Genomic DNA, 20,280 nt, shown 5'->3' with positions numbered 1-20,280 from the left:
CACATGGTTACTGTTGATATTCTTTTGTGAAATGGTGGGTTATGTGATTACCTATTTAAAGTAGGTCTGGTGTTGATTGTTGTGTGGTGCCGTGTAAGGATCAAGAGGGGGCTGTTGGCAGACAAGAGACGAGGGCAGCAGTTGACTTCAGCCGAGCTCCACTACTGCGCATATAAAAAAATAACCTTTATGTGAAATGGGGTGACTACCTACTGTACTTCCCCTCCGTAGAAGAAATAAAAGAATAATAGCTTTTATTTTCCTGTCCATTATGTAGGGTGTTTTGTGGTATGATCTCGTCTCCCATGCTCTAACTTTCAACATTTTGTCCCCCCCACTTCCTTACACTTCTCTCCCGTGCTGTTTCCCTCCCTCCTTCACCTCCCTCCCTCAACTCCCTCCCTGCCTCACATCCCACCCCTCCTTCCCCCCATCCCTCCTTCCCCCACCCTCCTTTCCCCCACCCTCCTCCTCCTTCCCCACCCCTCCCTCTTCCCCCCCTCCTTCCCCCACCCCTCCTTCCCCCACCCCTCCTTCCCCCCACCCTCCTTCCCCACCCTCCTTCCCCCCTCCTTCCCCTACCCCTCCTTCCCCTACCCCTCCTTCCCCTACCTCCTTCCCTCCCTCCTTCCCCTACCCCTCCCTTCCCCCACCCCTCCTTCCCCCCACTCCTTCCCCCACTCCTCCTTCCCCCACTCCTCCCCCCCACTCCTCCTTCCCCCCCTCCTTCCCCCCCTCCCCCCCCACTCCTTCCCCCCTCCTCCTTTCCCCACTCCTCCTTCCCCCACCTCCTTCCCCCCACTCCTCCTTCCCCCCCCCCTCCTCCTCCTCCTCCTTCCCCATTCCTCCTTCCCTCCACCTCCTTCCATTCCTCCTTCCCCATTCCTCCTTCCCCATTCCTCCTTCCCCCACTCCCCCCACCTCCTTCCCCCCCTCCCTTCCCCCACCCCTCCCCCCCACTCCTTCCCCCACTCCTCCTTCCCCACTCCTTCCCCCATTCCTCCTTCCCCCATTCCTCCTTCCCCCATTCCTCCTTCCCCACTCTCCTTCCCCCACCTCCTTCCCACCTCCTTCCCCCCTCCTCCTCCCCCCCACTCCCCCCTCCCTCCCCACTCCCCCCACCTCCCCCACTCCTCCTCCCCCCTCCCCCACCCCCCCCTCCTTCCCCCACCTCCTCCCCCTTCCCCCACCTCCTTCCCCCACTCCTCCTTCCCCCCCTCCTCCCCCTCCTCCTTCCCCCCAATCCTCCTTCCCCCACCTCCTTCCCCCTCCCCCCCTCCTTCCCCCCCTCCTTCCCCCCCTCCTTCCCCCCACCTCCTTCCCCCATTCCTCCTTCCCCCACTCCTTCCCCATTCCTCCTCCCCCCCTACTCCCTCCTCCCCCCTCCTCCTTCCCCTCACTCCTTCCCCCTCACTCCTTCCCCTTACTCCTTTTCTTCCTTCCTCCCTCATTCCCTCCTCGCCACTTGCGGTAAATCGGTGACGAAAAAGCACAAGTGGTGCTATTGGCGAGCGGGTCGAGACTTGCTCTGGCACCCAACACTCCGGGGAAATAATTTAAGACGGTCGTGAGAGGGCCACCACGTGATTGGTCGACGCGGAGGTAAATGCACTTTCTGTTATATCGAAAAAGGTTAATTGACATGAACAATTTTCCGAAAGAGAAGGGGAAGAGATGAGGGCTTGTATTTGACATGAGGTGCATTGATGAGTCAATCTCTCTCTCTCTCTCTCTCTCTCCTCATTTTTCTCTCACACTGAGAATTTAGGGTTGAGATAACATTGAATCAAGAGGTTGAGTTACCATGGGACGGTGTGTGTGTGTGTGTGTGGTCCAGGGAGTCGCTGAGAGGTACTTGACTAGCTTGGTAGTGGGTCCTCTAGTGGTGGTGGTTCCTGTAGTGGTGGTGGTGGGTCCTGTAGTGGTGATGTTGGGTGCTGTAGTGGTGGTGGTGGTGGTGGTGGGTCCTGTTGTGGTGGTGGGTCCTCTAATAGTATTGGTGGGTCCTGTAGTGGTGTTGGTGGGTCCTCTAATGGTTGTGGTGGTAGGCTCTGTGGTGGTGAAACTTGTGGTTGTGAAATTTGTTGTGGTAGGTATTGTAGTGGTTATAATTTTGTTGGTGATGCATACTTGTAATGGTGGAGGCGAGTGTGTGCGGGGAGCCTGGGAACACAGGTGTGGCCAGCAGGTCGCAGGTGTTTGGCCGCAACGTCCACACACACACACCTCAGACGACACCGGATGTTTTCACAAGTTTTATTTCTGTTGGTCAGTGTGTGTTGTGTGTCCCTGTGAGTGTGTGGGGCTCTAGGGTGTCCGTGTAACTAGCTGGTGTTGATGACTTGACCGACCTAACTGGAGTGGGTGGTCGGATCGGTGGTTAAATGTGTGTTGTTGTTGTTGTAGGTGCAGGCAACATCGGTACAAGTGTTGGATACCGCGGCAGGTGTGCTAGTTACATCTAAGGCCAGCGTCCGCCTAATACCCCACTTGTGAAGGTTTTCTGCTGTCCGCTGCAGTGTTCCCTCCGCTGATTGTGTTCATTGTAAACAGTGTGTCATTAACCTGTGGAGAGGTAATGCAGTGTGCTGGAGACGGTGGTGCCAGAGTGAGGTGCTTAGTGGTGTTCACGCAACAGTTGTTCATCATCCCTAGGAAAGTGTCACAAAACGCCCTTTGGTTATATTAATCTTCACAATCTTACGGTTTTATCAGTTAACCTTTTCCGCTATAAATTTGTTATTCTCGTTCCAGTAGAACTATATAGTACACCGGTGTCACCCGTAGTGCAGCTTGACAGGAGTCATTTCGTCGCCAAACACCGGCATCACTTGGCTTCAGACCATGACTTATCCTTTCTCTATAGCTCGAAAATCACATTACTTTCTCAAGTTGCCAGAGACAGAACTGCTCATCGGCCTTCGTTAATGAACAGTGTGATGTGGTCACTCAGGCGTGGTCAATCCATGCTATATATTAGCTACTGTGTCACTTAACCTGGACCGAGCTCAGTATTTTGCTGGAGATAGGGCTGTTCTGTAACGTAGGTCAGCAGCGCGTGACAAGTGTCATGGCGCGGCGGCTTGTTTATGTTGTAAACCCGTTTCTTTAGTTACAGTTAAGTTTTTTCTTTGTTATTAACATTCCGTTGTGTTTCAGATACTCTTGTTCGTTACGCTTCCTACCTTCATGTATTCTGTCCCTCCAACTGGTATGTTGAGTACCCCCTGCCTGGCCTCCTTTCTCTTCTTCTCTCACTATTTACCAAGAATTCGTCTTCACATCCAGTAGTACTGTGTGGAAGTGGACGGCGGATTTCCAGGAATTACCGAAAATCACATAAAAACGGATGGCGTTCGTGCTTGGGTAAGAATATACCCTCATGGAGACCGCAGTTTCACCAGCACCTGGTGAACGATCGTGTCGGAAGATGAGGTTCTCTCGGTCGTGATGAGGTGGTGAGAGAAGTTTGTCTTGATGAGATGCGGAGCCGAACTTTTATCTCCATTACGTAGGCAAAGTCCAGCGTGTTGAGGGAGCAGTGGGAGGAACGTCCTGGCACGCCAAGTCAATCATGTACCTGGTGTTGTGACCCCGGCTGACCTCACCTTCCCACACCACCTGAGTGAGAAAAATGGACTTTGTCAATTTCCTTGAACTCTGAAATTTACGCTTGATGGTCTTTGATGTGTGTGGGCGTGCAGAATGAAGTGGTATGTGGGCGTGCAGAATGAAGTGGTATGTGGGCGTGCAGAATGAAGTGGTATGTGGGCGTGCAGATTTAAGTGATGTGTGGGCGTGCAGATTTAAGTGATGTGTGGGCGTATAGATTGAAGTGGTGTGTGGGCGTGCAGATTGAAGTGGTGTGTGGGCGTGCAGATTGAAGTGGTGTGTGGGCGTGCAGATTGTAGTTGTTTGTGGGCAAGAAGATTCAAGTGGTGTGTGGGCTTACAGGTTACAGTGGTGGGTGTGTGGGTGGCTTGGGGCTGAGTGGCAATTAAGCACCCGACCCCATCTTAACGTGAGGCCGTCTTACACTGTTGACCAGTTTGTTGAGAAGTCTCCTGCCCTCACCAGCAGAGAGGAGCGCCTTCAGTTGACAGATGGCGTGCAGTGCTGGAGCAACACACTAATGGATACACCTGCTCCGTGTCCCACATGTTCTTGCCTAAAGTTTCAACTAATCGTCATTAATCTTGTTACTAGTCTTTACTTCTGCATGGAAGAATATTGCTACTAAATCCTTTCACTGTCACTTGTTGGTTTATCATAACTGTACTGCACCCCGGCAGAATACTGTGGTGTACAGTCAACTACTAAAGTCTGTTCGCCTCTCACCCTGAACCACGAACCCGAGATTCATACTCGTGAAACCGATGCAGTAGACTGATACATTATTCTGTCCATAAATGCTTTGGACACACTTGTCTGTATCTCGGGGTTCATGGTTCAGGAGGAGAGGCGAACGGACTTTAGTAGTTGACTGCACCTGATCTGGATGGATTTTAACATAACATTCTCAGGTGCTTTTATCACAGGAACAAGTGGTGGATCTTGGTGGTGATGCGGCAAGACGGGCACCGGTGCCCTTACACTTTTTCTTCTCTGCGTAACATTTAAAGGAGACGGTTCACTCCATAGTTTAATTATATCCACTTATAAAATATCTTGTCGCTGGGATAAAGGTCATATGAAAATGGATAGAAACATTTCCGAAGTCTTTAAAATGTTCATATATTTTTCCTTGTCGTTTCGCACTTCAGTGAATGTAAGTGTATCAGTAACCTGGCTGTTAATATTAGACATAGTAACATTGATGAACGCTTCGTTTCGTACAAGTCTGGAACTTAATTAAATACTTTGTCTATTAACAGAACTTAATGTTGACGTAGACAATATTATTTTATACATTATTTTACATTGAAAAAATTGTATTTACACAGAGCAATAGTGAGGGATAGAGGAGCTTGAAGGAACATATCATGGTATGACTGTCTTGAAGGTTATTATGGTGTCACAATATGGTCCTGATATCAACACCGACACCAGCACGGTTATTGTGATTGCAGATGGTGGTGGTGTTGAGAGTTACAGGTGGTGGTGGTGATGCAGATGGTGGGGGGTGAAGGAAAACAAAGTTTTTGTAGTTGGACAAATTAGACGGAATAGCAGTTGCGTGAACGGCAAATTACCCGGGAGGGAGGTGGAGGTGCATGACTCTTTATTGTGTAGTTTGTGGCGAGTGAACCTGAAGGTGGATCATAAATGTGACATAAAGGGGAGTGATGGTGTCCGTTGAGGCAGGACCTTGTAACGCCATCTTGGTACCCCTTTGGTCACACCCTCTCCCATAACGGCGCACCACTACTAATGGTCAGTATCGAGAAATAACGCGCGCTTTTTTTTTTTTTTTTTATTATAGAAAGGGGGATGAGTTCTTGGCCTTCAGTTGACTGAAAAAAAATGCGATTGAATTAAAGTGAAACTAGATCCGTCGGTGTTGCATGTTGGTTCTTTTGATACATTCTGCAGGAGGGTTGTGGATGCCCTCGCACAGGATGTCTTATCCCATCCTTCCCTGCTACCCTTTTCTTCACCCCTTGGTATCGGCAGTAGTTTCTGGGGGGGCGTCACCACCTCTCAAGCGAGGACCCGAAAACGCGAAATGGAAACTGAGCGCCGGGTTGGAGTTAACGGGGTCGCGTCAAATACCTAGTGGGATGGCGTGTTACCTTTTCTTAGGTGGTTACCTGGTGGGAGTGAGCCGGGGGCTGGGGCAAAGGAAGCCAGCATGCGCAGGGGCAGTTACCAATGGTAATGTTGGCAGCATCGTGGTCCACCACCCGCCGCCACAGTTAACTTGGCCAGCCTCTGGGCTACACTCTTGGCTCCCGCGGTCCTCGTGCCATTGTTGTCAACACTTCTACAATAGGGTATCGACTACCTGTTTTCACGATACTTAATTTTTCTCAATGGTTAGACTATTTTTTACTCTTTCCTGTGTTTTCAAGAGAACCAGTCAAATTGATGTATGTTAGCTATTTCGTTGGTGTTTTGTATCCCTAGAATTATAGCGGGTCAGGAGGCAGGTTAGCATAGCACTCAATTATTGTATACAAGAAAGTGAGTTGAGATTTTTGTCAACATGGATTACTTAGAGACAATAATCGAGTGAGGCAATGCTTCATGGTGGTCAGCGTGGCCTAGAGGCTGTGTGCTGAGCCAGGTCCTCCCTGGACGTTGACGGCGGCAACCGTACCTACAGCTATAGATCACTGAGGGATTATTAGTCCCGTCAACCTAAAAATCTTAAGGTGACGTTGTGGTTAGTCTTGTCTGTGCGATGTGTCCTCAGGTACCCGCCGCACAAAAGCCGCAGTAGATGTTTAAAAAGGAAAGGGAAACTATCATAAAAATTATTTCTGAATTAACTTGAAAATGGCGGATACAAATAGGTGACGAGGTGGTGATAATCATAGTGTTGGTAGTAATAATGGTGGTAATAGTAGTAGTTGTGGTGGTGATGAGTGAGGGGATATGGTGATTATGGTGTTGGTGGTGATATTCGTGGTGTTGGTAGTAGTGGTGGTGAGGGGTGGTGGTCGTGGTGTTGGTAGTAATGGTGGTAATACTAGTAGTGGTGGTGGTCAGCGTTGGCGTGAGATGGCCCAGGACAGTCACATTGCTCACTGAGGTGGAATTCCTTGCATAAATTGTGCTCGGTAAACTGTAGTCTTCACCACCACCAGTCTTCCTTCATAATCTTACTACCCGGCGAACGTCTGAAAATAAAGACTGCTCTAGTTCGTTGCTTTACTAATAAATGTGAGTGAGCCGTCAAAGCGAAGAATTTTAAGCAAGCTAGTTCACTGGGGAAAGCGAATTGTGATTGCGTGTGTTTAATGGGGGGGGGGGGCGGACAGAGCATCTCAGACAAGATTCACTGTTACTCTGTCTTTGACGTTGATCACTCTTCTTATAATTGTGTAAATGGTTTTGGGGTGAGGTGAGCTGAGCTGGACCCCACCTGGCTCTGGCAACGTCCTCACTAAGTTACTGAACAAGTCACCACAACTAAAGACCATGAATACGATTTTTCACATTGAAATTTAAGAAGAGTCCAAAAATTAATTGTCTGACATATTGATGTTTTGGTAAAAAAAATTAAGTTTGAAACGAAATCGACTAATGTTAAGAAATTAGTGAGCGGGAATGACCACACGTGGTCCACATTTCCGAAATGGCTTTAGTTGTGGCGGAACTGTTAATGTGTTGGACGGCATATAACATTCTCTAGTGCCCATCATAAATTCAAATACCTTGATGAAGTTTACGTTGTGCAGATTAAGTCTAGTTTTTAATTTATTGTGGGCACTAACGTGTTAGGTTGTAGCATTACTTGTGTTCTCTAAATATTCATGATATATATAAGTTTAATGTTGGTGTAAATGATGCAATTTTGGTTGTGGGTTGTACTCGACTCTCTTAATATTCCCAGATTTTCTTCATCATTTTGGAGAATGTGTTAAGTGTGATGTTTTTGTGATGTAGTATTTGTTGTTTACACTAAATAAAATTCATAAGATAAGGTAGAAAAGTATAATGCACGCACAGGCACCAGTCAGAGGAACATGGTGGATAGTGGCCAGCTTATTGACAAGTGAACTGATCCTTCCATTAGTTTTGGGAGTTACAGTACCAAGATCACCGAAATACGTTGTGGTTCACGCTCCAGGACTCTGCCTTGGCAAGATGCGAGGATTAACCCGACTCCAGACAATTTTGAAACAATGAATGATAAGAAGCCAGCAGTGGTGTGCAAGCTGTGCACACGATGCACCTTGTTAGGACGTTAAGAAATGTAAAAAAGTGACAATTGACTGTTCTAATGATGGCTCCTGGACTATTGTAAAACAGTTGAATGGCTTTTGTGAAAGTAATAGTCGAGAATGAACTTGTATCCACCGTTCGTCACAGTTGACCAGGGTAGAGGGTGTTCACCATCAGCACGATTTCTGCACAGTCCCGCACATTTCTCAACTCTTAATAACAGTAATTTTGTTTGCCTCCGCAGGGACCAAGAGTAACACTTACTGAAGGATCACTCGTAGTGAGGTGTGCCACACACACACACACACCTCCTGTACAGTAAACAAGAGCACATTAACGTGAGGCTGTGACCCAAAGAAGTGAACGTGCTCCCTTCAGGAGTGTAAAGATATTGGACCGAATTAATTTTGTCGGCATATGATAAAAAGGAATCCTCTGTGACGTGAAAACCAGAACTTGTACGGTGGTGCGTGAAGATCAGAGAGTAGCAGCAGGGCGTGTTGAGCCACAAGGGAGGCGTGTAGGGCGTGGCGATGGATCCCGCAGACATCAACACCCACCCGGACAACACTGCCGACGACCACGACCACACCCTCACCAATGGCGACGGCGAAGGGTGAGTGTGGGGGGGCTAGCTGGGGGTCATTGAAGAATTTGAGTGTATAGAGGGATGGCGAGCCTGTACGTGCGTGTGTGTGTGTGTGTGTGTGTGTGTGTGTGTGTGTGTGTGTGTGTGTGTGTGTGTGTGTGTGTGTGTGTGTGTGTGTGTGTGTGTGTGTGTGTTTTGTGGAGTGGGTGTGGTGGAAGAGGAGTGAGGGTATATGTGGTGTAGGTGTTAGGCTTGGTTCTGTGTATAACACAGCTGCTGTGGCTTGCTTGCATGCATCTCTCACACGCACACATACACAGCTAGCACTTGCCACAGGTGTGACTGACCATCGTTAAGAATGGGATTTGGAAGCGGCCTTCGATAACATACAGACGGAGGAGGGAAGTGGGTAGATGTTATGGGAGCACTGGTAGGCAGCTTCGACACGTGAGAGTCTTGGTGGAGGAACAGGCCACTTAGCCAGTGATGGGGAGAGTGTGAGTGAGGGCGAGTGGTCGTGGATACACAAGTGATTAGAGGATTTGTGGGAATTAAAGTGCCGGGAAGCATGTAGCAGTAGTATTAGGGCGTGTAGGCGACAGGGTGATGGTGAGTTTCATACTGTAGCAGAAACACTACAGACTTGTCAAGGTGTGGGTTTTGTATCTGGGAAAGTGGGTGTACGTGCAGGGAGCGTGTGTTGTGGGTTTGGGGACACATGTCCTTGTACTGCATGGGTATGGAGTGTACTGGCTTGGATTTGAGTAATTGTGAGTGTCGAGGGTGGTGTGTGGGCTTGAGAATGGTGTGGATGGGTACCTACACGCGTGGGTGTGAAGTGAGTGTGATGCGTGTGGGAAAGGGTGGTGGGTGTTGCGTGTGTTTGGATGTGGTGATTGTATTAGGAGTAGTGCATGTGTAGGGGTGTGATGAATGTGTTTGTATGTGTGGGGAGTATATGTGTGGGTATGTTGGGTGTATAGAGAGGAGTAGCGGTGGGCACGGATGGAGGGCGTCGCACCACTTACTACCCTTGTTCCACACACTGGCTCACAAGTCACTGTCCGTCACACAACCTCTTACACACACGCTTAACCTGTACTATACTACTGCATTGTCACGTCCTCAAGTGTCACTTTGTCACGAATCCGCAATAAATATGCCATCACAGAAGCAGCTTCACTATGTCCTGTATAGATTACGACTGGTTATTAAATAGATTTATAATATAATGATCTCTCCCATATTCGGCATTATCATATATTTTGCTTTTCAGTGAGGCATTGGCAGCGCCGACTTCAGAAAATGCTATTCCTTTACTCCTCCAAAGACAATATATTTTGCATAGTTTTGTTATTCGAAAGTTTGGTGCTGGGGTTCGCTTGTGGTGAGTCTATTGAGAGATAAAAGCTGACTATAGGTATCTTTATCAGACCTCAGGTTACCGGGCTTGTGGCATATCCTCCCTACCATAACTAAACTCTTGGAAGTGTTATATATATATATACTGTTAGTGTTGACTAGTATTAAAGAACAACTTTTAATGATGCTTCAATATATACTGTGTTTAAGTACTGTAGGTGTAACCCTGTATAACACTGGTGAGATCTTCTTGTACAGTTCATCACCTGCCTAGCTTTCCTCAAGTGTCCTATCCATTGGTATTAGTTCAAGTAGTTTCATATGTCTTCATATTTTCAAATCAAAATTTAGTTCATTGGAAACAGTATTTTTCAGTTCTCTAAACGGAATAGTTTTCTAGCTAAGAGAACTGATAGTTTGATAAGTGCAGTGCTCGTAGGCGGGTTCTGCTGTAAACCAGGTTCTCTCATGTGCTCGACTTTACCTTCTTAATGGTCTAGCCGCTGTTTCCACGAGCTACGAGGATTCTTAATACCATGTCCATGTGCTTCTGGGTGTCACGTTTTACAAAACCTGTTGGTCATCGCGAAATTGTACAGAACTTACAGTAATCTCGGTCATACAAGTTTGCCATAGGTGTTATTGTTGCTCAACATAATGTATGTTTTACTGACAGATTTAATGCTGATTATATTCGTTCAAATAGGTGAAGGTCTGGGCAGACAGGACTAACGTCTTGGTCCACAATACACATCCAGGTAACAAGAGTAACAGTGTGTGTGGGTGACAGAGCTTACTGTTCCTCCGGGTCCTGCTGCAGTGGCGATATCACTAAAGGATGAAGTAAGATTAAATTCATTATTAAATCTTATGTACTGGATGTGCTGGCAGTCTTGATTTTACGTAATGCCGCGGAGGTATTTCTTTCGGGTGTTAATTGGGGTATGTGATAACTCGCCCAACTCATCCATTCTTAAAAAAAATGGATGAAACACACTAAGATAGCCATGGTACCTCTTACCATTGCCACCACTAGCACGGAGCGACTGAGCCCTTCTTAGGTGTACAACTGTCTTAAGGGAAAACCAGAAACACAGGCCATCGTGGAGTGTCGCCAAGGATATTTAGGGGCCTTCCACTTACTTATTCACTACATGGGAGAATCTGGGCTAATATTTGTTTAGAAGAGGTATGGCAAAGATGTCTCCATACCCCTCCTGTGGTGCAGAAGAGGGAGAGGGGACTGGCACCAAGACCATTTATGACTGTGGTGGTGGGGACAAGAGGTGTGTGGTGGTGGTGGGGGGACAAGGGTGGTGGTGGTAGTGGTGGGGACAAGGGGTGTGTGGCGGTGGTGGTGTGTGGTGGTGGACAAGGTGTGTGGCGGTGGTGGTGGGGACAAGAGGTGTGTGGTGGTGGTGGTGGGGACAAGAGGTGTGTGGTGGTGGTGGTGGGGACAAGGGGTGTGGTGGTGGTGGGGACAAGGGGTGTGTGGTGGTGGTGGGGACAAGAGGTGTGTGGTGGTGGTGGGAACAAGAGGTGTGTGGTGGTGGGGACAAGGGGTGTGTGTGGTGGTGGTGGTGGGGACAAGGTGGTGGTGGTGGTGGTGGTGGTGGTGGTGGTGGGGACAGGGGTGTGTGGTGGTTGTGGGGACAAGGGGTGTGGTGGTGGTGGTGGGGACAAGGGGTGTGTGGTGGTGGTGGGGACAAGGGGTGTGTGGTGGTGGTGGTGGTGGGAACAAGAGGTGTGTGGTGGTGGTGGGGACAAGGGTGTGTGGTGGTGGTGGGGACAAGGGGTGTGTGGTGGTGGTGGTGGGGACAAGGGGTGTGTGTGGTGGTGGTGGGGACAAGAGGTGTGTGGTGGTGGTGGTGGTGGTGGGGACAAGTGTGTGGTGGGGTGGGTGTGTGGTGGGGACAAGGGTGTGTGGTGGTGGTGGGGACAAGGGGTGTGTGGTGGTGGTGGGGGACAAGAGGTGTGTGGTGGGGACGAGGTGTGTGGTGGGGACAAGGGGTGTGTGTGGTGGTGGTGGGGACAAGGGTGTGTGGTGGTGGTGGTGGGGACAAAGGGGGTGTGTGGTGGTGGTGGTGGGGACAAGGGGTGTGTGGTGGTGGTGGGGACAAGGGGTGTGTGGGGTGTGTGGGGACAAAGGGGTGTGGTGGTGGTGGGGACAAGGGTGTGTGGTGGTGGTGGTGTGTGGTGGTGGTGGTGGTGGACAAGAGGTGTGTGGTGGTGGTGGGTGGTGGTGGTGGACAAGGGGTGTGTGGTGGTGGTGGGGGGACAAGGGGTGTGGTGGTGGTGGGGACAAAGGGGTGTGGTGGTGGTGGGGACAAGGGTGGTGGTGGTGGTGGGTGGTGTGGTGGGGACAAGGGGTGTGTGGTGGTGGTGGGGACAAGGGTGTGTGGTGGTGGTGGTGGGGACAAGGGGTGTGTGGTGGTGGTGGTGGTGGACAAGGGTGTGTGGTGGTGGTGGTGGACAAGGGGTGTGGTGGTGGTGTGTGTGGGGACAAGAGGTGTGTGTGTGGTGGTGGTGGGGACAAGGGGTGTGTGGTGGTGGTGGGGACAAGGGTGTGGGTGGTGGTGGTGGACAAGGGTGTGTGGTGTGTGGTGGTGGGGACAAGGGGTGTGTGGTGTGGTGGTGGGGACAAGAGGGTGGTGTGTGTGGTGGTGGTGGGGGGACAAGGGTGTGTGGTGGTGGTGGTGGGGACAAGGGTGTATGGTGGTTGGTGGTGGGGACAAGAGGTGTGTGGTGGTGGTGGTGGGGACAAGGGGTGTGTGGTGGGGACAAGGGTGTGTGGTGGGGGACAAGAGGTGTATGGTGGTGGTGGTGGGGACAAGAGGTGTGTGGTGGTGGTGGTGGGGACAAGGGGTGTGTGGTGGGGGTGAGGGGGGTAGTGGTAGTCTGTGTACAGGGATTCGCGCTCGCTTATACAAAGTTTTAAAGAAGAACTGAGGATTATTTTTTTTTTTCACGACTCCCAAGAAAAGTATAAGGTGGTATGATCCCTTATTGTGTGGCCAGGGTACAGAGACGCGAAGTGTGGCCAGGGTACAGAGACGCGAAGTGTGGCCAGGGTACAGAGACGCGAAGTAAAGTTCCAGGGTGAAGTAGGTCAGGTCAAGGTCAGGCGGCCGCTTACAGACGCTCCAAGACTGGCCTAGTTCCGGCCAAGCTGAAGATGTGGCTTGGCACTACCTTCCCCCGTGTCCCACAAGCAACTTGATGAATGCGTCTCGGACTTAAAGGTGTAGGCGTTAGAGAGGCGTAGTCGACACATGTGGTGTTGCAGTGATGGACTCTCCTAAAATGTTGGTTTGCTGGCAGATATATTGGTGTTCTGGACACTCTGTAAACACAGGTCGCCCAGGATAGTGACATGGGAGGATAGAACGGGATTTAGAAGGAAATAGTGCTCTTTGACAGATGATTGAAAAAATATGAAAGAATACGTAGTTTTGTGAAATGCTAGGTGTTGTGAGCGCGCCCCCTCCCCCTTCGGCGGGTCGATACGGGGTCGTCGGCCCCTGCCGTGGCTCGCTTGCTCTCTCTTTTTCTCTCTCTCCCTCTCTTTCTCTCTCATTATCAACTAATAACTTGAGAATGAAAAAAAAATATATTGAAAAATAAAAAAAATGGTCTTGCCTTGGTTTAAATTAAAGAATAGAGTTCGTGATAAGGCATCGTGGGGCCTATTGACTGGAATCTGAGGGGCGGCGGCGAAGGGGGTATTGATTGTGTTTTGTTTTGACTTGCATGTGGGGCTGGTGGGGGGATGTTGGCACGAGGTGGGGATTTGCCCAACAAACACACACTCACTTCTTTCTTTCTTCTTTCTTACTTTTCTTTTCTTTTTTACGTACAAAAGAAAGCTGGGGAGTAATTTTCCTGCCCTGTCGACATAATCTTCAGTGGTAGTAATTGTGAATATTATTATTTGCAGGCGGTCTTTATAGGTCCATTATACTGCTTTTGTCTGTCTATCTGGAATGTTTCGGTTAACATGGTGGTGCTGCTCATCATGGTGGTGGTGGTGTTGCTCCATGGTGGTGTTGCTCATCATGGTGGTGGTGTTGCTCATCATGGTAACAAATAAGCGACTAGTACCATAATGTTTCATCTGCCGTACCATCTCACATACTTGTCTGTAATTTTTATTTATTTTTTATTATTATTCAGTTAATCTGTGTTATGGAAGAAAAGTTAACGCGAGGAAAAAAAATAATTGGAAGTAGGATGAGCGGGCGGGTGTTTGGAGTGTTGTCCTAGCACCGCTGGACTCCGCCCCCTCGGCCTTACCACTTGCCAGTGCTTGCCTCGCGCTCACCCTCCCTCGTCTCCACCACGCAGGCGTACCCACTCTCCCCCCTCCCCCCTAAACCTTTGCTGTCGGCCTAATGAATAACGTTATTTTAAACGCTACGCAGGCATTATTTGAGCAAGCAGAATATGAAAACGGAAAAAATATGGGTATGTTCGGCAGAAATTGATGGAAAGCTGCAGTAAGCTGGGATATTGTGAACATGGCGAGCCCAGCTGTTAAGAAAGTTAGCGTCACATACGAGTAGTAATGTGAGAGACAGATGTCTTAACACTTGTAGGTATGTATGCTGCGGCGAGTTGCTTCTCCCACGAACCAATACTTGCAGTTGTATTGGCATTCCTTGTATTATACCACATGCATATACTGTTCACGGTCCAGATTCTCCTGGTCCGAACGATGGATGTTCTTATCGTAAGATGTAAGATTCCACCTAACTGGTTGACAGAGGCTGCGGCGCAGAAAAAAAAGAGCACTTAAATTACAGTTTCTGCGTTAAATTGAAAAAGGGAACAGCATGAAGTTTGGGCCCAGTTTGTTACCTGTGGATCTGTTGCTACAGTACACTGGCGCATTTACCAATTGCTGAAAAGACTAAGAAATTTCAAACTTGGTTCATCCCAGTTTCCAAGTTTATCCATTGTCCATAAAATAGGATATAACGAAAACAGAAAAATGGCAAAAGTAACGTCATGGCAGGATTGGCTTAGCTTTGAGCTACTCCGCTTGAGCCTTTTCCTCGCCGTTCCTGCAGTAGCTACTATGTATACTCTTCGTCAGTGTGTCGGTTTGGTGTCATAAGAGTTGCGAACCTGTTAACTAGAGCAAATAGTAATGAATTTTAACCAAACGTACGTGTGTGTGCGTCAGCAAGGTCAAAGAAGAGTTTGATAATCTCTGTTTTCTATTCCAATTCTGGCAAGTTCTGGCCACTTACACTTTGTTGTGGCTTTACGGGGGATTTATCTACCACTGTGGCAGCTTTATGGTTACGAGCGCCAGACGTGAAATTGCATCTTATCTAGCTATTACCGAAAACTGATGAACTCTAAATAAGAGGAAGAACTTTCGCTGTGTCGAAATAGTACACCTTTTTTCGAAGTGAAAGTTGCCAAGTCTTATTCTGTTATGTCTTTCTACGACTGAAATATCACTCCTTTAATTTATTGATTCATAGGTTATGTTATTTTCTTTTACATTAAAACTCAATAAAAGTTAGACTCCTGTTCGGAGAAGTGCGTCTGGGTAACGTAAGTTAACGGGATAGTTATCTTGCAAAGATGAAGTTAAGCTGGTTCGCTGAAATTGTAAAATATGCATTGCTAACCGGACAAGTAAAATCCAAAAGCGGCTACAAAGACGCACGTGTTAAATATAATGTAAAACACGCTTACATGCAACGAACTGACAGCTGCTATTACCAGTTTTGTGATGTTGGCGAGGCTACTCGTCTGTTTCTCCATTGGCTGTAAAAACTCCTCGAGAAAACCGCTAACTCTTTTGGTTGATGGAAATTGAAAGGAGAGAAACGGGACTGGAGTTATCAATAGGATTTTTTTTTTCTATTCGAGTTAAGAGGCGCAAACTTTAGAGTTGTGATAAGTGAGACGGAATTGTGTACAGCAAGGGACAATGAAAGATGTTTGGATGAATACAAAAATATACTTCAACATAATGTATATGTAACAACTGTCATAGGTGGAGCCGAGAGGAGGTACGGCGGTGAATATACAATGCGTGTATGACTTGTCAGCCAGTGCCTTGTCAAGCAACTGAACTGTTGAAACAGATTGTGTACTGTGCAAAGTTAATATTTTTCTGTAAAGGTTTGCCATAATTTGTTTATTTATCCAGGAATTACAATATGCTTTGTATATGAATTAACCTTGTCAACCCTCTGTCATGAACAAGTCACCATTAACCTCCCTGGTCCTGCACCAACAAGGTTAACGTTTGTGGGTATCATTATAAACACAGAGTTGAAATAATTAGGCATGTTAGTGGCTCACATTTTACAACCTGCCAAATACTCGTTATGTTTTTGCCCTTGTTTAACGCCAGAAGTATTGTGGCCAGAAAAGACTTTTATGTGAATATATTTGAAACACGTGGAAGTAGAATGTTCCATGGATAGCCTCGTTGAGTACAACTGGGTTGTCCCGATATTAGATGCCAGTTTTCACAAATTATTATTCAGTTTAACGCGTGAATCTTATCTGGATGAAAAAGATTGTAATGTATGTATTAATAAATCTGGGTTAAAATTGTGCAATGAGTCCGTCCTGTAGGTGTAGTATCTTGGTCTTGGCCATGAAGAAATTTGTAATGTGGTAGTTGAGAAGTGGCAGCGCACGCCGCGGGATAACTCTATCGCAGTTGTCGCCATCCTGACGATAGCAGCTTTCCGGGAATGCCATGGATGGTTACCGTTATCCTGTACGTGTAGTATCTTGGCCATGACAAAAATTGTGATGTGGTAGTTGAGAAGTGGCAGCGCAAGCCGCGGGATAACTCTTATCACAGTTGTCGCTATCCTGACTATAGCAGCTTTCAGGGAATGCCAGGGATGGTCACCGTTACTCGGGATCATCACAGTATACGAGAACAGTGATAGCTCCTCTCTTTTCCAGCGATAATGGCTACTTCAGTAGAAGCAGGTCCTTGTCACAAACTGGTGTTAGGCAAAACTATGATGTGCTTCCTCCCTGTGCTGCCAGTCGGCAACCGAGTACAGTATGTTATTTCTTGATGGGAACAAGACAGTATCGTAAAGATAATTATCGAGAAGAGAATTTGCCTGCACTGATGACTGTTGGATGAATCAAAGAGCGAATATAACATAGTCCTGTGGTTTGTGGAAGACTATACAGTTATTGTCAGTGGGTAAGAAAACAAGATAGGACGTGTTATCTGCTTGTCTGATACAGTACAGTAAGTAGTCCAAGGCCCCAGAGGAGCGGTCTGTGCCTCCTCAACGTTCAGTACCTCAACTCTTTCTAAACAGTTAGAATCACCGTAAGTGCCACATCTGTTGTGTACTTTACAATTTGTAAAGATATATTGCTTAAACATAAAGTTAGTTGGAAGGTACAGTGCTGCTGGTACATGTTAATGCATCAGGTTTGTTCAGGGGAACTTGCTTAATTTTGTAATTACTGTGTATGTGTATTTATTAGTATGAAAAAACGCAATGCATCTCATTCATTTAGGAAAAAGATTTATGTACAGTATCTCCACACTGTGAAGCATTACGAGACCACGGATGATAGATATTGGGATATGCACTTACTTTGGTATATAGTTTAACATAGCTTAAATAATTAATATGATGTTCGGTTACCAAATGTAGTAGGGTCAGTAAGGCATAGAGCTATGCATGCCAACCCTCCCGGGACATGACGAGTTGCATGTAGCATTTCGGAAGTCATCAGACCCTCCTGACAGGTGCTTTTTTGAGATAATGTACAAAGGAACGCTTTTTACCTGCAGCAAAGACTGGGAGCTAAGTCACCTGTTCCGGTTCATATTGTTGTACTCTGATATTAGCACCAGTTGTCAAGGGAAAAAGGTTAGCCTGATTCCTGATGGATATAACATAGTGTGTATATATATATATATATATATATATATATATATATATATATATATATATATATATATATATATATATATATATATATATATATATATATATATATATATATATATATATATATATATATATATATATATATACATTTAATATATATATATATATATATATATATATATATATATATATATATATATATATATATATATATATATATATATGTACACATATATACTGTATGTGTGTGTGTGTGTGTGTGTAGAGGTGTATGAAACGTATTTATAGAAGTTAGTCAACTTTCATTTTATGAAGGAGCCAGATTATTTAGAAATCGCATTTTTTCAGTGCCGAGTAGAAAGTAATTCAGTTGGAGCATTCGGAAACATAACGTAGGCTGCTAGATTAGAATATTATTATCTTTTTAGACTGAAAGACAGATAACGCTTCGATGACGCCGTAAGTCTTGTTAGTAATTGTGATTTTGTAACGCCTATATCTTAGTGGTGAGAACTAGTGCGGGTTGCTCCTCTTTCTTCTCAGGTCGCCGCCATAGTCGTATGTCAGACTGGCACCACCCTGCTTGGCTACATTATACGAGTATATCCACTTACTATTAGATCTTATTCTTGCTAATGTTACCTACTGGCTATCAGATCCTGCTTTTCAGTGTCTTGTTATTCCTTCATGATGTTAAGCACATCATGATAGTGATATTTCACTTGGCAACCGTTAAGTCAGGGGATTTCACTGTTTGAATGGACTACTCATATCTTGAATGATTTTAACAGTTTAAATTTGTACATTGTAATCTGAATGCTTATGGTACTTGCACTCAAGTGTCAGATGATCATATAATATTACTACTATTTAGTATGGTGATTATGTAACCTTAGTATTTTGTCGAGGTGATGGTGAGTAGGAAGTTGGGTGTTGAAATTCTTTCACGAATCCGCCAAACCCCCTCCCTCTCCCTACCCAGAATATAAACACCACTGCTCTCTTAAAGGCCAATAAAAGAAAGGCCCATTTGCATGATCCCCGAGATGAGATTTCTATGAATCCATCTTATCAAGCCTCACCCAGCAGGTGGTTCATCACGTTATACCAGAAAGTGATACTGAGAATCGCCATGTTGTAATGTTTTTGTGTACCGAGTGTTTCCCCGTCAGTCAGTCAGCCCTGGTGTTCACCCGTCAAACATAATGGCTGTCTACAAAAACCTCATTATTTGGGTGAGGTGAGCCAAACTGTGTGTGTGTGTGTGCGTGTGCGTGCGTGCGTGTGCGTGCGCGCGTGCGTGCGCGCCTTTTGGGTCAAGCAAGGTTCCAGTTAATTTTGGCTGGAGTATGTTTATCATGTCCTTCATTCGACAAGTCTGTTGGTCTGTCCATCAGCCCTGTTTTGTTTCCGTCAACCAAGTATATATATATATATATATATATATATATATATATATATATATATATATATATATATATATATATATATATATATATATATATATATATTTATTTATATATATATATATATATACACACACACACATACCATTTTTAGTCCATATAACACGCGGACTTCGAACATATAATGAACGACCTCACCAGCCAGGACTCGAACCCTTGACCAGGGAACGCCACAGACCATGCCACAAAGTGTCTTTGTGGCATGGTCGAATGATGTCCTGGATGGGCAAGTTTCTTTACACCATTTACTTTGTCTACCCAACAGTAATTAGCAAGATTGATGTTAAATGCTTTGTAGATTGTAGCACAGTTGGCGAGATATTCGGTCTTCTTGGATTATTCCTTGACACTGGGTCGTACAGCTCGTTTAATTTAGGATGTGGTTGTTGTGTTGGCGAAATTTTCGCAACAAGATCACGCTTTAGGACCGACCAGCCTCGAACAAGTGTCCACCAAATTCTGTGTGTGTTTTAAACATTTATTGCATTTTTTTTTTTGCCAAACATCGAGTTTTATGTGTTTTTCAGTGCACCTTAACATAAGCTCTGTTGGACTATAACACATCCAGCTGATACTCCGTATCAGTTCATGTGTTGGTTATCCTATCCTTTTTCAGTCTTCTGATACCATTGGTTATCCTTGTACGAAGTGTTTCAATGTCAGCAACTGAGTAAACATAATCCTTGACATAACCCCACAAGCAGTCTGAGGGCATAATATTGGGTCAGGAGGCGGGACCCTCCATCACGTCCAATCCATCTGCCAGGGAAGTTTTCCTCAAGGAAGTTACGCACAATCAAACTCGGGGACCACGTAATCCTTTCTCCCGTGTAGTCGCCATCTTCATTCAAGTTTCTATCGTTAGGAACCGGACACTCAGATTATAAACTGCATAATTCTGTTTTTTTTTTTTTTTACCGCGGTAATAGAATTTGAAAACCAGAATAAGACTTAGTGGACAGTGTATATACATGCAGTAAATATACAAACATGTATATATTTATTAAAGTATTATCCCAATCAGTGGTTCCCGTCCTTTTTCAGGCGAGGGTCCACTACAGCTCAGCCAGAACAACTCGGGGCCCATCACCGTTTTGCTAAGCTTGGAAGATGTCTGCATTAGACTTGA

The 20,280-nt window shown here is 46.2% G+C and overlaps 1 protein-coding gene across 1 annotated transcript in view; it reads left to right on the top strand.

The window, feature by feature from the left end:
- The first annotated feature begins 2,488 nt into the window (after nt 1-2,488).
- The window catches only part of LOC121868787 (insulin-like growth factor 2 mRNA-binding protein 1), a 58,982-nt gene continuing 41,190 nt past the window's right edge, over nt 2,489-20,280 (top strand). Inside the window, 2 exon segments of the mRNA XM_042369705.1 lie at nt 2,489-2,575; nt 8,075-8,446. Of these exon segments, the coding sequence (XP_042225639.1) occupies nt 8,431-8,446 (16 nt within the window). The 5' untranslated portion in view covers nt 2,489-2,575; nt 8,075-8,430.

Source organism: Homarus americanus, unplaced genomic scaffold (assembly GCF_018991925.1).
Source record: "Homarus americanus isolate GMGI-L3 unplaced genomic scaffold, GMGI_Hamer_2.0 scaffold30535, whole genome shotgun sequence".
Lineage (NCBI taxonomy): Eukaryota > Metazoa > Arthropoda > Malacostraca > Decapoda > Nephropidae > Homarus > Homarus americanus.
The sequence above is the reverse complement of the archived record's forward strand: the minus strand, read 5'-3'. Positions and strand labels throughout refer to the sequence as shown.